Source organism: Natrix helvetica (genome assembly GCF_964273705.1).
Source record: "Natrix helvetica genome assembly, chromosome: 6".
NCBI classification, from domain to species: Eukaryota; Metazoa; Chordata; class Lepidosauria; order Squamata; family Natricidae; genus Natrix; species Natrix helvetica.
In genome coordinates, this window is record NC_138553.1 from 22,825,119 (window position 1) to 22,839,583 (window position 14,465).

The following is a 14,465-nucleotide window of genomic DNA, read 5'->3' on the forward strand; positions in this document are numbered from 1 at the left end:
CCTAGCAGTTCAAAAGCATGTAAATGCAAGTAGATTAATAGATATCACTTCAGTGGGAAGGTAACTGCTCCCCAGAGTCGGACACGGCTGTACAGGGGAAACCTTTATCTTTTTATATGTTTTACAATTTTAAAAATTTGATCTTAAAAAATTGGGAATATATTTTAATTTTTAAAATCACATTAGGCTTTTTTTGAAAATGTGTTGTATTTCTGCAAACCTTGGATTTTCCTAAAGCATGATGATACTTCTGAGGGCCTCTGTTTTGGCTTAAATTCTGTTGGCATCCAACCATTTGAATCTGCTTTTACAAAGAATAATGCGTTCTGACCCTTAGGAGAAATTGGCCTCAGATTAGGCCTTGTTTGAATTAATTTCAAGTCACTGCTGGTCACTGCTTCAACTGCACAACTAACTTTTTCTAAATTCCAACCCCCAGTGAGTATAAATACAACCTTAGTGGAAGATAAAATTGTGCTGACATAATAACACTTGCATGCCATCAGTTATTGCTTCCAGAAATGGTAAAACTGAGCAGATTAAGGTGGTGTCATTGGAACAATAGTGTTTAAGAAGAATTCTGTGCTAATTTAGAGTTTATATGAGCTGCGGTGGCACAGTGGTTAGAGTGCAGTACTGCAGGCTACTTCTGCTGCCTGCCGGCTGCCTGCCATTTGGTAGTTCAAATCTCACCCAGCTCAAGGTTGACTCAGCCTTTTGAGGTCGGTAAAACGAGGACCCAAATTCTTGGGGGCAATATGCTGATTCTGTAAACTGCTTAGCGAGGGCTGTAAAGCACTGTGAAGCAGAATATAAGTCTAAGTGCTATTGCTATTTCTATTCCTGTTATAAAAACCATACATTATTATGTTTACCTGCAACTTTTGATTAAAAAGGATAGGAAGCATCATACTCAACAATCACAGGTTTGGTGTGTCCCAGATGCTGTCCTTCCTCTCACCAATAGTCAAAAGCTATGAGATCTAAATTATGTCACATTTCCCATGACCCTGTGCTTTTCCATCATCTTGAATGAAGGATTTCTAAGAATTGTTGTCCAACAGATCTGGAGAATACCGGATTAGGGAAGGCTGATTTGCAATAAAATCATAGTTTTGGCTCAGCCTGATGGGAAGCCAGAAATACCCCAAGTATGTTTTAAAGCAACCAAGTTACAAGTAAAGAGATCAAGAGTGATAGGGAACAGAAGATGTTGAGACAGAAATATTTATTAACCATTATTATTTATTCAACCTCACAGAGGTGTAAACTATACATACAAATACATTAGAAAGGTACCCTCTTACAGCAATGTTTCACATTTTGACTTTGTTCCAAGAGGGTTGCAAATATTTCCATACATTCTACAAACTGAAGATTGCTTTTGCTTTCATTCAATACAGTGTGACTGAGTCCATTTTTCTAAAAAAAGAAACTGCAGTCAATTAAAATGTAGAGATACAATGCAAAAAAAAAAATGGAAATCAGACAGCTAGCTTTTGAGAATGTTTGGACCTATCATGATAAACGTTAAAAAGCATTTAAGAAGCATGAGTATGCTATTTGTTTATGGAACAATGTTTACCGAGCTAAACATTTTGGACAGAGTTGGCACATGGGCTAAATGATTCTGAGTGACCTATGAAAGGATGAGATTTTTCTTTTTCTTCTTCTTTGAACAAAGCCATAAAACTTTGGTCGTTGGGAATTCCTATGTGTCTGTGTGCAACTAATGAGTGCTAAATAGAGAGAATAACTGATGAGTAGTATTTGATAAGAGTCATGGAATAGGAAATTCTGCAACATACTAATGTTACATACATAGTATGAAATATTATTTACTTGTCATGTAGTCATGACAGTTTTGTATTCTGATGGAACACAAGGGAGAAAATGGTAAACTAGAAAAATCCAAAAATGAACACCCTTTTGCACAAACGTTTATGCTCATGCATTTTGCATTCACTTAGGAAGACCACTTGCACGATCTGAAGTGAAGTGGATTTAGGGGAGAAAACTAAGACCTTTTTACTATTAAAAGAATAATAGAATAACAGAGTTGGAAGGGACCTTGGAGGTCTTCTAGTCCAACCTCCTGCTCCGGCAGGAGACCTACACCATTCTGGACAAATGGCTGTCCAATATCTTCTTGAAAACCTCTAGTGATGGAGCACCCTACAACTTCTGAAGACAAGTCGTTCCACTGCTTTATTGTCCTCCCTGTCAGGAAATTTCTCCTTAGTTCTAGGTAGCTTCTCTCCTTGACCACAAGGGAAATATATGATCACAAGGGAAATACATCAACATTAATCTCAACATTTAGCACCTTGGCAGTTAAGAAAATAAGAATGTTCATAAATCGGAGGGCTACTTATGATATGCTAGATTTGTAAGAGGTCACCCATGTAGGTGTTAGCCCATCCTCAGTCATGTTAGCTTGCAGAGAAGATTATGCAGAACTTATGCAAGTGGTTAGAGGCAACTGACATTGCAAATATGTATCAAGTTTTGTACCGAAACCTCTTGGGATGCATTAAAAATGCCTCACTTCGAACTTTTTCCAAAGTATGTAAAACATACCCCATAACATTCTGCTTTTTTCAAAAAAAATAAAAGAAATACACATCTTGCACTGAAGAATCTTTCTTTTAGGTAGCAATACTAATTTTTTAAAAAAATGCCGTAAGACACCAGCTGGTAGTTTTGATATTCTTCTTGGGATGCAATTGAATTGGTGAGAAATGTGTCAAGAGTCACTCTGTCATACCTCAAAGTAAAAGTTGACTCTCTATTGTCAGGAAACTTGCCCCTGGGTTAGTTTGACGCAGGCAAGTTCCTTGCTTAAGGCTCTGGTCCTCAATGTGGCTTGTGTCGGTGGAGCGCTTTGGGGTTGGGGCTGCAAGGGGAAATAAACCTAAATTACAACATAGTCCAGAAACAGGTGTTTAAGTTAATGGAATGATTACAAGGGAAAAAAAAGCAACAGTTCTTAAGATCAGGCACACAAAACCAGGGACATGAAGGGAGTTTTTCTTCCAAACCCAAAGCCTAGCAGAGAAATCTTCCAATTGGTATAATAACTAAACGCTATTGTTATACTTGCAGAGCAAAACATTGTAAACAAACAGCATTGATGTGTTGCTTTTTTTCCTTCTCAAGTTTTGAACAAAAAATAATTAACCAACAGAGGCATAGATTGCAATGCACAAACCACTTTTCTGGATGGAATTTCCTGGGATGCAGAAAATACTTAAATACTATACAACTCCCTCTTTCCCCCTGCCCCCCCCCCCATCTAGGGAATGCCCCGTAATTTGCAAGGTATTGACACACAAAGAGATTAATATACTGAAGTTGCCAAATTGTCATTTAGTGCTGATATGGATCAGCTTTTACACTAAATACATTTATTTAATTGACTTAAGAGACTCAGCCTCTTTTGAATAATATTTCACTAGATTGTTTTAGTAAATGAAATTTTATCCAAAAAAGACTAAAGTAGATACTTCCATCAGTTCATTTAAGAAAGCACCCACCCTTCTTTCATATATTTCAGTTATTTCCTCAGTGTTTTTTTCTATTAATTTTTTTAGTTTCATCTTTAGATGTCCTGTAATAGGCAAACACTCATTAAATAAGTCTATTTAGAAAGTTCATTGATACTGATGTTTAGTTGCGCAGTATCAACACTCCACTATGCAGTACAGCAGAAAATAAGTGGCAAATATAGCAGAGTAGCAAAAATATTCTGTGAAAAAAATATTCTATATTGTTCGTATTGGAATTTAGCCCAAGTTAATGACACTATTGCAGGAAAATAGTGAATATGATATTGGTGCCGTACGGTAAAGTAAATAAATAGGGGATTGGATATATTATAGGTGGATAGTCACAATTAAATATTTCTGAATTCAGTGGGATTTGTAGTTAGACACAACAATCATTATTTATTTATAGATCTTTCCCCCTCTTTTTTCTATTTAAACAAGGGTTCATGGCAGTTTATTGTACTGATCTCTAAGCATGAGCAAACTGCACAAGTACAGTAGTAATTTTGCTGGGAAAATACACATGCAAAAGGGTTGCTATAGCCAAGGTAGCCACTTATACAGCTTCTAATGGCTTCATCAATATATGGATTTAGTATTACTGATTGATATGAGATCACATTACACTAGAAGCTTAAGACAAATTGTCCTCTTCGTTTCTAACAAGATGTCACTGCAGTCAGGCACTTTTCCTAAATTTTGCATGGCTGTGTAGTTGATTTCTGTATAAATAGGTAAGCACTGAAATTATAGTTCCACTCCTTGTTATGTCATTCTCTGCATCCAGACTAAGGGTAAAACATTATCCTGGCTAATGGTCAACAACAATAGGTGCTACAATCATATAGTGTTTTGAATGCTAAGGATTTTCTACTCTTCATATTACGGCTCAAGGGTTATGTATGTTAACTATGGCAGTCCCAAAGGTGCTTTTTCAAGAGGCAACTGGAATTTCTTGTTTTTCTTTGAAGACGTTTCGCTTCTCATCCAAGAAGCTTCTTCTTCTTCTTCTTCTGGAAGAGCTGAAAAAGCTTCTTGGATGAGAAGCGAAACATCTTCGAAGAAAAACCAGAAAGTTCAGTTGTCTCTTGAAAAAGCACCTTTGGGACAACCATGACCCGAATGACTGAGACTCTCCATAGACAGTTAACTATGGCAAATTTTAAAATACATGTTGGAGGTGTCCTGTGTGGCAAGCTAGACACCCAATAAAAGAGACAATGAACAAACCCCTTTTTGGAAAAAAGAAGAGTAATTTAAAATGGTAGGGAATTCAATATGCAGACATAAAAATGGGCAGAGAAGAAACTGTAATGTTTGTAAATACTAGGACTGATGATAAAACGACCGTTTTAATGCTGTAGTAACCTGAAGCAATTGCTAAACAGTGCAGTTGTTAAGTGAGCTCTGCCAGTGTATATTTTGCTGTCTTGTCCTCTTGTAACTTTTAACCTGTAGTGTGACCACGTGATATCTGCTTCTCTCCTATAAGGGGATGAATTCTTTATTTCCAACAAATGTAGTCCTCACAGAGCCCTGTTTCATTTTTCAACAAACTTTTTATATCTAAGAAGTAATTCTGTAAAAGTGTGAAACTGACATGCCAAATACATTTTCTTAGAAAATTATATTAGCATCTGTAGGATGGTGTTTTGGAAATATCTGTCCTTGGCCCAGGACAGTGATGGAGAACCTTTTAGACACCGAGTGCCCAAACTGCGTCCACATGCCCAAACTGAAAGGTGTCTCTGTGTGTGAACATGTTTCTGCATGCATATGCACGGACAGACATGTGCAAATGTGCACATGCGCAGGCATGCACAGACATGCATGGGTGTATGTACGGACATGCACGCATGCGCAGCAGAGACCCAAAGGCCAGTTGGCTGGTGGGAGGAGGGCCATCCCAACACTGGCAGCACGGCAAGAGGTAAGATCTATTTCTTTCGGGAGCTTCTGTTTCATCATTTGCAGGGAAACAGAAGCTCAGAGAGAAACACCACGGAGATCTGACTTAGGGTGATGGCTTGCATGCCAGCAGAGAAGGCTCTACGTGCCCCCTCTGGCACTCGTGCCATAGGTTCGCCATCACGGGCCCAGAAAAAGAATGAAAGCTAAAGGGGAATAATAAGCAATGCTGGTAGTCCTCACTTAACAACCATTTCTTCAGCAAGCGTGCAAACTTATGATAAAGCTGAACAAGTGGTAGTTCTGACTGGTCCTCAAAGGTACGGCTATTGCAACACATTAACCCCATGATCATATGATCAAAATCTGAGCACTTGCAGCCTGCCTACGCTTAACAAACAAATCCCTCAACTTGCCTACCTCTGCCCCTTTTCTCCCCCGCTGTCACCTACTCCTGCCACACACAGCTGACCTTCAATATCTTTCTCCTCCTACAGTTGGGGCCGAGGCGCTGCTGCCCCTTCATGAGATCTTCCAGTGGTGAGCAGAGTGCAAAAGGGCAGGGATGGGGAAGAGAAAGGCAGATGGGGGAAACTAAAGCAGAAATGAGTGTGGCGGAGCAGGAGAGTCATGAGGTCTTTGCTTAAGTACAATTTAGGAAAAGGACAATTCAGTCCTTACCTAATAACCCCAACTGGAACTGTAATCACTAAGTAGCATGGTCATAAGATGTTTTGTACAATGATTGCTTCACTTAGTGGTGGAAGTCAGGCCCCAATTAAGGTCAGTAGTAAGGACAACTTGTAGCATTAAAAAATGTGTTTTCTTATGGGCAATGTCACTTCCATAATCCTATCTTCACACCTATGAAAATCTATCCAAGATGGTGCAGGGGTTAGAGTGCCGTACTGCAGGCTATTTCAGCTGACTCCTAGCTGCAGTTCGGCAGTTCAAATCTCACTGAATCAATCCCAGGGTTGACTCAGCTTTCCATCCTTCCAAGGTGGGTAAAATGAGGACCCAGATTGTTGGGGGAAATATGCTGACTCTGTAAACAGCTTAGAGAGGGCTGTAAAATCACTATGAAGCAGTATATAAGTCTATCGCTATTGCTACGGTCCCAAGTCAGCTAAATTTAATTGCAACTAAATTGAAATCCACGTTCAGTAAGAGGTAGCTACTAGTTCTTAGCTGCAATTTACTTGAATAGAAAGGAATCAGGAGAGATGATCTATCCATATCTACCCTTAGATCTTCCAGCCAAATGAGAAGATTGTCCACTGTTGTTTTATATCAGCGATGGCGAACCTTTTTTGGCTCACGTGCCACAAGTGAGAGGAGTGCAGGGGGGTCGTGTGCAGGCTGCCGCACCCATAATGCAATGCGTGACCCCCCAGTGTGCATGCGTGCACAACGCTCGACCCCCCCCCCATTTTGCATGCTTTTTTCACCCTCTCCAGGCTTCAGAGGCTTTATAGGAGCCTGGGGAGGGCGAAAAGAGCCTCCCCCACCCCCTGGAGGCCCTCCGGAGGCTTCAGGGATTGTCCGGAGGCTTCCCTGAAGCCTTCGGAACGCTCAAATCGACCCTCAGAGCAAACCGGAAGTGACTTCCGGTTTGCTCGGAGGGTCGTTTTAAGCGTTTCGAAGGCTTCAGGGACCGTCCGGAGGCTTCCCTGACGCCTTCGGAGCGCTCAAAAACACCCTCCGAGCAAACTGGAAGTGACTTCTGGTTTGCTCGGATGGTCATTTTAATCATTCGGAAGGCTTCAGGGAAGCCTCCGGACAGTCCCTGAAGCCTCCGGAGGGCCTCCGGGGGTGGCGGGGAGGCTCTTTTCGCCCTCCCCAGGCTCCTATAAAGCCTCTGGAGCCTGGGGAGGGCAAAAAATGGCTTTAAAAAAGGGTGAACTCAGCTGGCCAGCGCGCGCATGCGTGTTGGCCAGCTGACAGGGCAGCGCCTTGCGTGCCCTGACAAATGGCTCCGCGTGCCACCTGTGGCACGCGTGCCATAGGTTCGCCATCACTATTTTACAGAGTAGTATCTCTCTATTGTATTATTTGTAGCCAAGTTTCAGGTAATCTTATAACTTCCTTCATGTACAAAATCGAATTAAAATGACCATAAGATGCTGTATTTGAACAAAGGTAAAGCTTGTAGTGTGGTGATGAGCAAAAATGTGATAAAATAAAAATGAACATGGTCTGAAGACAGAGTTGCTTGTCTTTCAAGAGCAAAATGTGATGTGTATGATTTACTGAATATGATTTAACTGAAGTAAGTTATTTCTGCAAAAAATTCACAAAGGGGGATTTGTGACTTATTATATAACTAAAACATTTTGACAAAAATAAAAAATACCTGATCCCCTTTTTAAAAATAATCCCTAAACCCACAGGCATTTACATTAGAGTGCCTATTTGCAACCAAAACAATAGAATGTCTGTTTAAATAATCTTTAAAATATATATGGCATAGTTTTGCATAGAAGTAGTGCTATTTTTAAAAGAGGAGTCAGTTTGTTGGTTCATTTACTTGTTTGTTTAATGAGTTTTTCAATTTATTTCCAGATGAAGAGAGCAGTCCTATATAAATGTATAGTCACATTTCATATAAAAGGTCTTGGTCCCAAATCAGTGGGATGGGACTTCTGCTTTAAAAGTAGTTTTCAAAATGAATAAATGCTTATATTTTATACAAAAGCATTTCCCTGCTTAGACTCAAATAATCTCTAATTGGGTTAACTTTCATTCAAAAAAGAACAACCCTGGAAATTAAAATATTATTTTTTCCCCACGAGATAAAGTTTATGGAAATTACCATTTTAAATCATATACATGGATCAATATACAGGCATTTGCACTCACACAAACACACAAGCATACATAACTTAGGTCCCATAAAATATTAGCCATACATTTTCAACTTTTTCTCATAGAGCTGTCCCTTTCTTTCCTTATGTGTCCCTGCTTGAAGTGGATTTCCATATAATCTTTTTCAGGACTGAGAGACGCATAGATGTGGTGTCAGCCGAAAACATTTCATTGTGAAATCATCTTGATAATTCATAGGCCTATGTAAGTGTGATCAGAATAACATAATAACAGAGTTGGAAAGTATCTTGGAGGTCTTCTAGTCCAGCCCCCTGCTCAAGGACAATAAAGAGTAGATTCAAGTCCTTCTGCTATCTTCCAGAGAAGAAATTCCATACTTGAAGCTCTACTCACACTTTATGTGCTGGTTTGGGACCTAAAGCAGTATTTTTTGCAGTGCAATATCTAATTATCCCAGATAAGTCAGATCTATACCATGTCCATTGCAACAAATGGAAGTTAAGAATTTGCTTAATATCATCCTTTATCTCCTAAGAGTCAATATACGTAGCGGTAGTATTCATTCCAAATTTAATTTAATTTTCTTGTTTCAAATTAGGCTAGCCTCTCAGTTCATAAAATCTTTCCTTTTTATAATCATAAAAAGTTGAAAAGTTATGGCTAAAAACATATTTCAATTTTACGTACAATCTCTATATGTGCAATTGGCTTATTAAAAAAAACATATTTATGTTTTGTTCTATGTCTTTGTTATTCAAGTACTTTCTCAAGCAGAACAATAGCACCACTTTGCATTGTTAACCAAAAACAGTAACAAGTAAAGCAAAATTTGCCACCTATTTCACTTTTGCCCTCTGTGCATTTAGGCATCAACTTCATGATCACTTTCTAGGGCTGCATCCTGAATTGAGGACTCCGTACACCGGGGGTTTCCAACCTTAGCAACTTTAAGCCTGGAGGATTTCAGCTCCCAGAATTCCTCAGCCAGCTTTGCTTTGCAGGTTGGAGATCCCTGCGGAAGACCGTAGTCTCTCCAAATTTCTTTTCGGTTCTAAGGTTTTAAAATATCGTTGGTTGAAATTAAGTTAAATTCAGTGGCTAATATTTGATTCTGACTTGCCCTAAACTAAAATTCCTGAGTGTATTGCCATATAAATGCACTAGGTTGAATGCTGCTATCTTAGGGAGAATAGTGGAGGGCTGTTTTCTTATGACAAAGGAAGTCAAGCTACAGTATACTGCAGTCTTCTTTTTTTCTATCACAACCACGCTAGTTTTAAGAGTTTTGGGAATTCACTTCTGCTTTTCCTCCTTGTTGCTGAAAAGGACCAATCTTTTCAAAGGTGCTTTTAAAGATAAAATCTTAGCTTTTTCACGGTACCATGAATCGTAGATGTCCCTTCTATTAGCTATTAGTACAGGTAATTGACTATCAACCACAACTGAGCCCATAATTTCTATTGTTAAGTGAGACAGTTGTTAAGTAAGGTTTGCCCCATTTTACAACCTTTCTTGCCAAAGTTGTTAAGTGAACCGGGCATTGACTTTCCTTGTCAGAAGGTTGCAAAAGGTGATCACATGACTCAGGGAGACTGCAACTGTCATCAATACATGCAAGTTGCCAAGTGTCTGGATATTGATCATGTGACCACAGGGCGGCTGCAATAGTCATAAGGGTCACAAGCGGGGGTGAAATCCAGCAGGTTCCGACAGGTTCTGGAGAACCAATAGTGGAAATTTAGAGTAGTTCGGAGAACCAGCGTATACGACCTTTGGCTGGTCCCAGAGTGGGATGGGGATGGAGATTTTGCAGTATCCTTCCCCTGCCACTCCCACCAAGCCACACCCACAGAACCGGTAGTAAAAAAAAAATTGAATTTCACCATTGGTCACAAGTCACTTTTTCCAGTGCCATTGTAACTTTGAACAGTCACTAAATAAACGGTTGTAAGCCGAGTACCGGTATTACTCTTTGATATTAATGTTTTAATGAATTAGAAACCTTAAATCAATCGTGCATCTTTTAACAAACGCTTCTATCTCATCTTTGCCATTTTTTCCAACTCATTTCAAATGTGCTACTTTGCTTGTACCTCTTACTGTTTTGGTAAGACCTTTCATAAAGCAAGCTACAGAATAGCACCATTGTACCATTAAAGAGATTTTTTTTTTTACATACTGTTGATTATATGTGTATGATTAACAGGCTAAATTTCTACATATTGCCTTATAGGGAAGAAAAAGACATTTGTTTATATTGTTAATAAGTTATCTGAAAGAGTCACTGAGAATTTAAGAGAGCTCATATGAGCTCTCAGCTTATCTCGATAAAAATTATTATATTCTTCAAATTGCATATACCATATTTTCCGGAGTATAACACGTGCCAAGATTTTAAAGAGACGAATTTTAAAAAAAAAAGTTTTTGCACTCTGCAGACCTCCCAAAAATGGCCCTGTTTTTCAACGAAAACAGGCCCATTTTTTCCAAAAAAAAGGACACGAATAGCCTCTAGGAGGCTTGTAGAGTGCTCCTCGGGGGTGGCCCCCTCAGAAATGAGCAAAAACGGCCCATTTTTTTTGCAAAAATGGGCCTGCTTTTTTGTAAAAAAAAAAAGGGGGGGCATGCATAGCCTTTAGGAGGCTTATAGAGTGGTCCTGGGGTCTGGGGGGGCACAATTGAGCAAAAACCGGCCCATTCATTCTCTCATTCCTACCCTCCCCAGCCCCCAGGAGCACTTTGGAAGCCTCCTAAAGACAATGCATGGCCATTTTGGTAGAAGGGAGCGGGGTTTTGGGAGGCAAAAAATGCTGTATTCAGTGTATAAGACGCACCCAGATTTTCAGCCTCTTTTTTGTGGGAAAAAGGTGCGTTTTATACTCCGAAAAATATGGGTATGTCTATTTTCATCTGTTATGCAGGGGAATGGCTATCTTAAAACCTAGACCCAGAAGCTTGCTTTAGATGTGGGAGTTTGCACAGGGAGTTCCAATATATGCAAGTTGTTCTATTAATTTCAGTGGCCAAAGACAGCTTGGCATAAGGATGAAATATGAATAGTAACATCCTCAATGGAATAAAATTATGTTTTGCACCTATGTAAGAACTCTCTGTGGATCCTGGAACATATAAGGATCTCTGAGTGAGATGAACACATGTCAGGGGTGGGTTCCTGCCAGTTCTAACCTCTTCTATAGAAGAGGTTCTACAAATCTACAGTGCCGTTTAGAACCGGTTCCAGTTCCCTCTCCCCGCCCATCATCAAGATGAAGAGTGAGAGGAGGAATTCTGAGAGTTGAAGTCCACAAGTCTTAAAGCTGTCAAGTTTGAACACTCCTGGGGGTTTTTTCTGAAGGGTTAGGGGTTCAAGGGTCTTGTAACTTGACAGCTTTAAGACTTGCACACTTCAATGCCAGAGTTCCTGAGCCAACATGACTGGAGGAGGAATTCTGGGAGTTGAAGTCCACAAGTCTTAAAGCAAGGGTCTTGTAACTTGACAGCTTTAAGACTTGCGTGCTTCAAATGCCAGAGTTTCTGAGCCAACATTTTGGTTGCTAAGCAAGAGCGTTGTTAAGTGAGTTTCACCACATTTTACAAGTCACATGGCTGGCAAGCCACTCCCACAAAGCAGGCCACAACCTACAGAAGAGGTTCTAAAAAATTTTGAGACCCACCACTGACACACGTGTGCTGTTAAAAAGCCACAACAGTAGTGAAATGAACGTGTTAACTTTACTGCTGTCGCTACTGGGAATTCCAAACTGTGCAAATATGGAGGGGAAATCAAACAGTGTTATCAGACACTGCAAGGCAAACAATCTGTTGCTTATCTAGAAGTACAAATATTTTAAAAAAGTAAAAAATAAAAAAATAAACTCCACTTAGATAAGGCTGGCGAGTGACTCCCACAGCAGGGTTCATAAATTAATTTAGTGCAATTGAGTCCACTAAAGGTTTTTGCATTGGCTGCTGCCTTTGAGGGCAGAAGGCTTTTAAGAGGTGTGGGATTGGGTCTATGTGAAGCATGTACAGTTTTTGTACATACTGGTGTGTGGCACATTTTATTGCAGGAAGTGAACAATTACAGTAGCAATCTACCAGTTTCAGAAACATCTGAGCACTGAGTTGGCTTTTTTTGTTGGAATGTTTACTTGCATTGTTCCTAGAGAGAATGCCCATTAGTGGAGAATTCATTAAACTTATTGAACTGTAGCTTTGTCCAATGTCTGACTATTTACAGCAAAGTATTCTGCAGGTGGCACATTCATTCTTCACTCTTATGGACGGAATTTTCTTACATTCTGTAGTTCTTGTTTCCTGTGTTTCCTCTACTTGTGTTCTTCAAGTGCCCTTCCTGAAAATAAAAGACATATTATTGTGTAAGTGAGAGTGGTTGACAATCTTCGTCTCACTGAATGCTGCAATAGTTCTCTTCCTATTTTTTGAATGGAACGATGAGAAGCTAGTTTATATCAAGTAGGGGTATGTGGCCCAATTGAAATCCAGTCCATATTTAAATACTTAAAATTCTCTTCCATCATTTTCCTGCAAGTTAATAAAACAAAGATTTAGAACAAACCATTCTGTTTCCTTTCATGGGTATTTTCCCTAGAATACATATGGCTTTTCTAGATACAGTCTCTATTGAATAAAATTGCCCTTTATGTACACCTTTCGGTGTATAACATTTCACAATAGACAGCTTTTTGTCTGAAGTTTCAAAAATATACTCATTTGCATTAAAATTCCTTACTATCATTGATACTATGACAAATTTTGCATTGGTTGAGTAGGATATTTCATGCTAAACAGAAAGCCTTAATCGTGAAACCGTAAGTTTATCTATTGTAGAAATTTTGCTTTTCAGTTATGGGCTTGGATCTATGGAAGATGTAGTGGAACTGCATTGCTTCAAGTTTGGGAATTGTGCTGTACAACATTTTGTTTTTATAACATTTTTCTTTTAATGTTAATTTTTATATTTAGGTCCCCCCCCACTTTTCATTTTATTGTTGTTTGCCATGCAGAGTTGCTTTTGTGAGATGAATGGCTGTATAAATATGAGAATAAATAAATACATGCATGCATGCATACATACATACATACATACATACATACATACATACATACATACATACATACATACATAAATATATACTAACTGGAAGCAGCTTCCTTGGTAGAGTTTGACTATATAGATCTTTTCCCATTATTTGGCTGTATGGCTAAACTGTGTCAACTCCCAATTTTTCAAAGGTAATTTATTGTATTTGGAAACACATCAAGATTTAAATCAGAATTTGCAAAGAAGGACACGTTCCGGAATGCCAGTTTCATTATTTATTTATTTATTTATTTATTTATTTATTTATTTATTTATTTATTTATTTATTTACTGAGCGCTTATAGACCGCCCCCTCTCCCGAAAGGGACTCGGGGCGGTGTACAGTTCATATTAGAAATACAACATCTAAATAATTGTAAAATTAAGCAATTAAAATTATTATATAGATAAATAGATAAATAGATACGAAGGAGGATAAAAGGTTTAAAGAACTGTACAGCTGAGTAAATAATTTAAAACCCCAACAAATATCCCATAAAATTAAATTTTAAAAAACAATTCCCTACAATACCAGATTAAAATATGTTTGCCAGGAGGTAGCAGTTATGATTATGCCAGGCCAGCCAATCGGAACAGGTGTGTCTTCAATTTTTGTCGGAAGGAGCGGAGGTCGGTGGTAGTTCTAATGTCGGGGGGGAGATCATTCCAGAGGGTTGGGCCCATCACAGAGAAGGCCCTACTCCTTGGCGCCGCCCGTTGGCATTGCCTAGTGGACGGCACCAGGAGAAGTCCCTCCCTGTGAGAGCGGATTGGCCGCAGGGATGTGTGTGGAGAGATGCGATCCCGCAGGTAGCTAGGTCCTGTGCCATGGAGCGCTTTAAAGATGGTGATCAAAACCTTGAAACGCACCCGAAAAACCACAGGCAGCCAGTGCAGCTCGCGCAGGAGTGGTGTTACGTGGGAGTACTTAGTACTCCCCATGACAGCCCGCGCGGCTGCGTTCTGGACTAGCTGCAGTCTTCGGACGCGTCCCAAGGGAAGCCCCATGTAGAGAGCGTTGCAGTAGTCCAGGCGAGACGTCACCAGTGCATGAGTGACCGTGCGTAGGGCATCCC

At 39.6% G+C, this 14,465-nt stretch overlaps 1 protein-coding gene across 3 annotated transcripts in view; it reads right to left on the reverse strand.

The window, feature by feature from the left end:
- Positions 1-1,225: 1,225 nt before the first annotated feature.
- The window catches only part of IGF1 (insulin like growth factor 1), a 70,356-nt gene continuing 57,116 nt past the window's right edge, over positions 1,226-14,465 (reverse strand). For all 3 annotated transcript variants that reach the window (XM_081956854.1, XM_081956853.1, XM_081956855.1), the window contains exons 4-5: positions 12,584-12,639; positions 1,226-2,896 (exon numbers count right to left, since the gene is read on the reverse strand). In XM_081956854.1, coding sequence (XP_081812980.1) covers positions 2,857-2,896; positions 12,584-12,639 — 96 coding nt within the window. In that variant the 3' untranslated portion in view covers positions 1,226-2,856. The remainder of the gene's footprint in view (positions 2,897-12,583; positions 12,640-14,465) is intronic.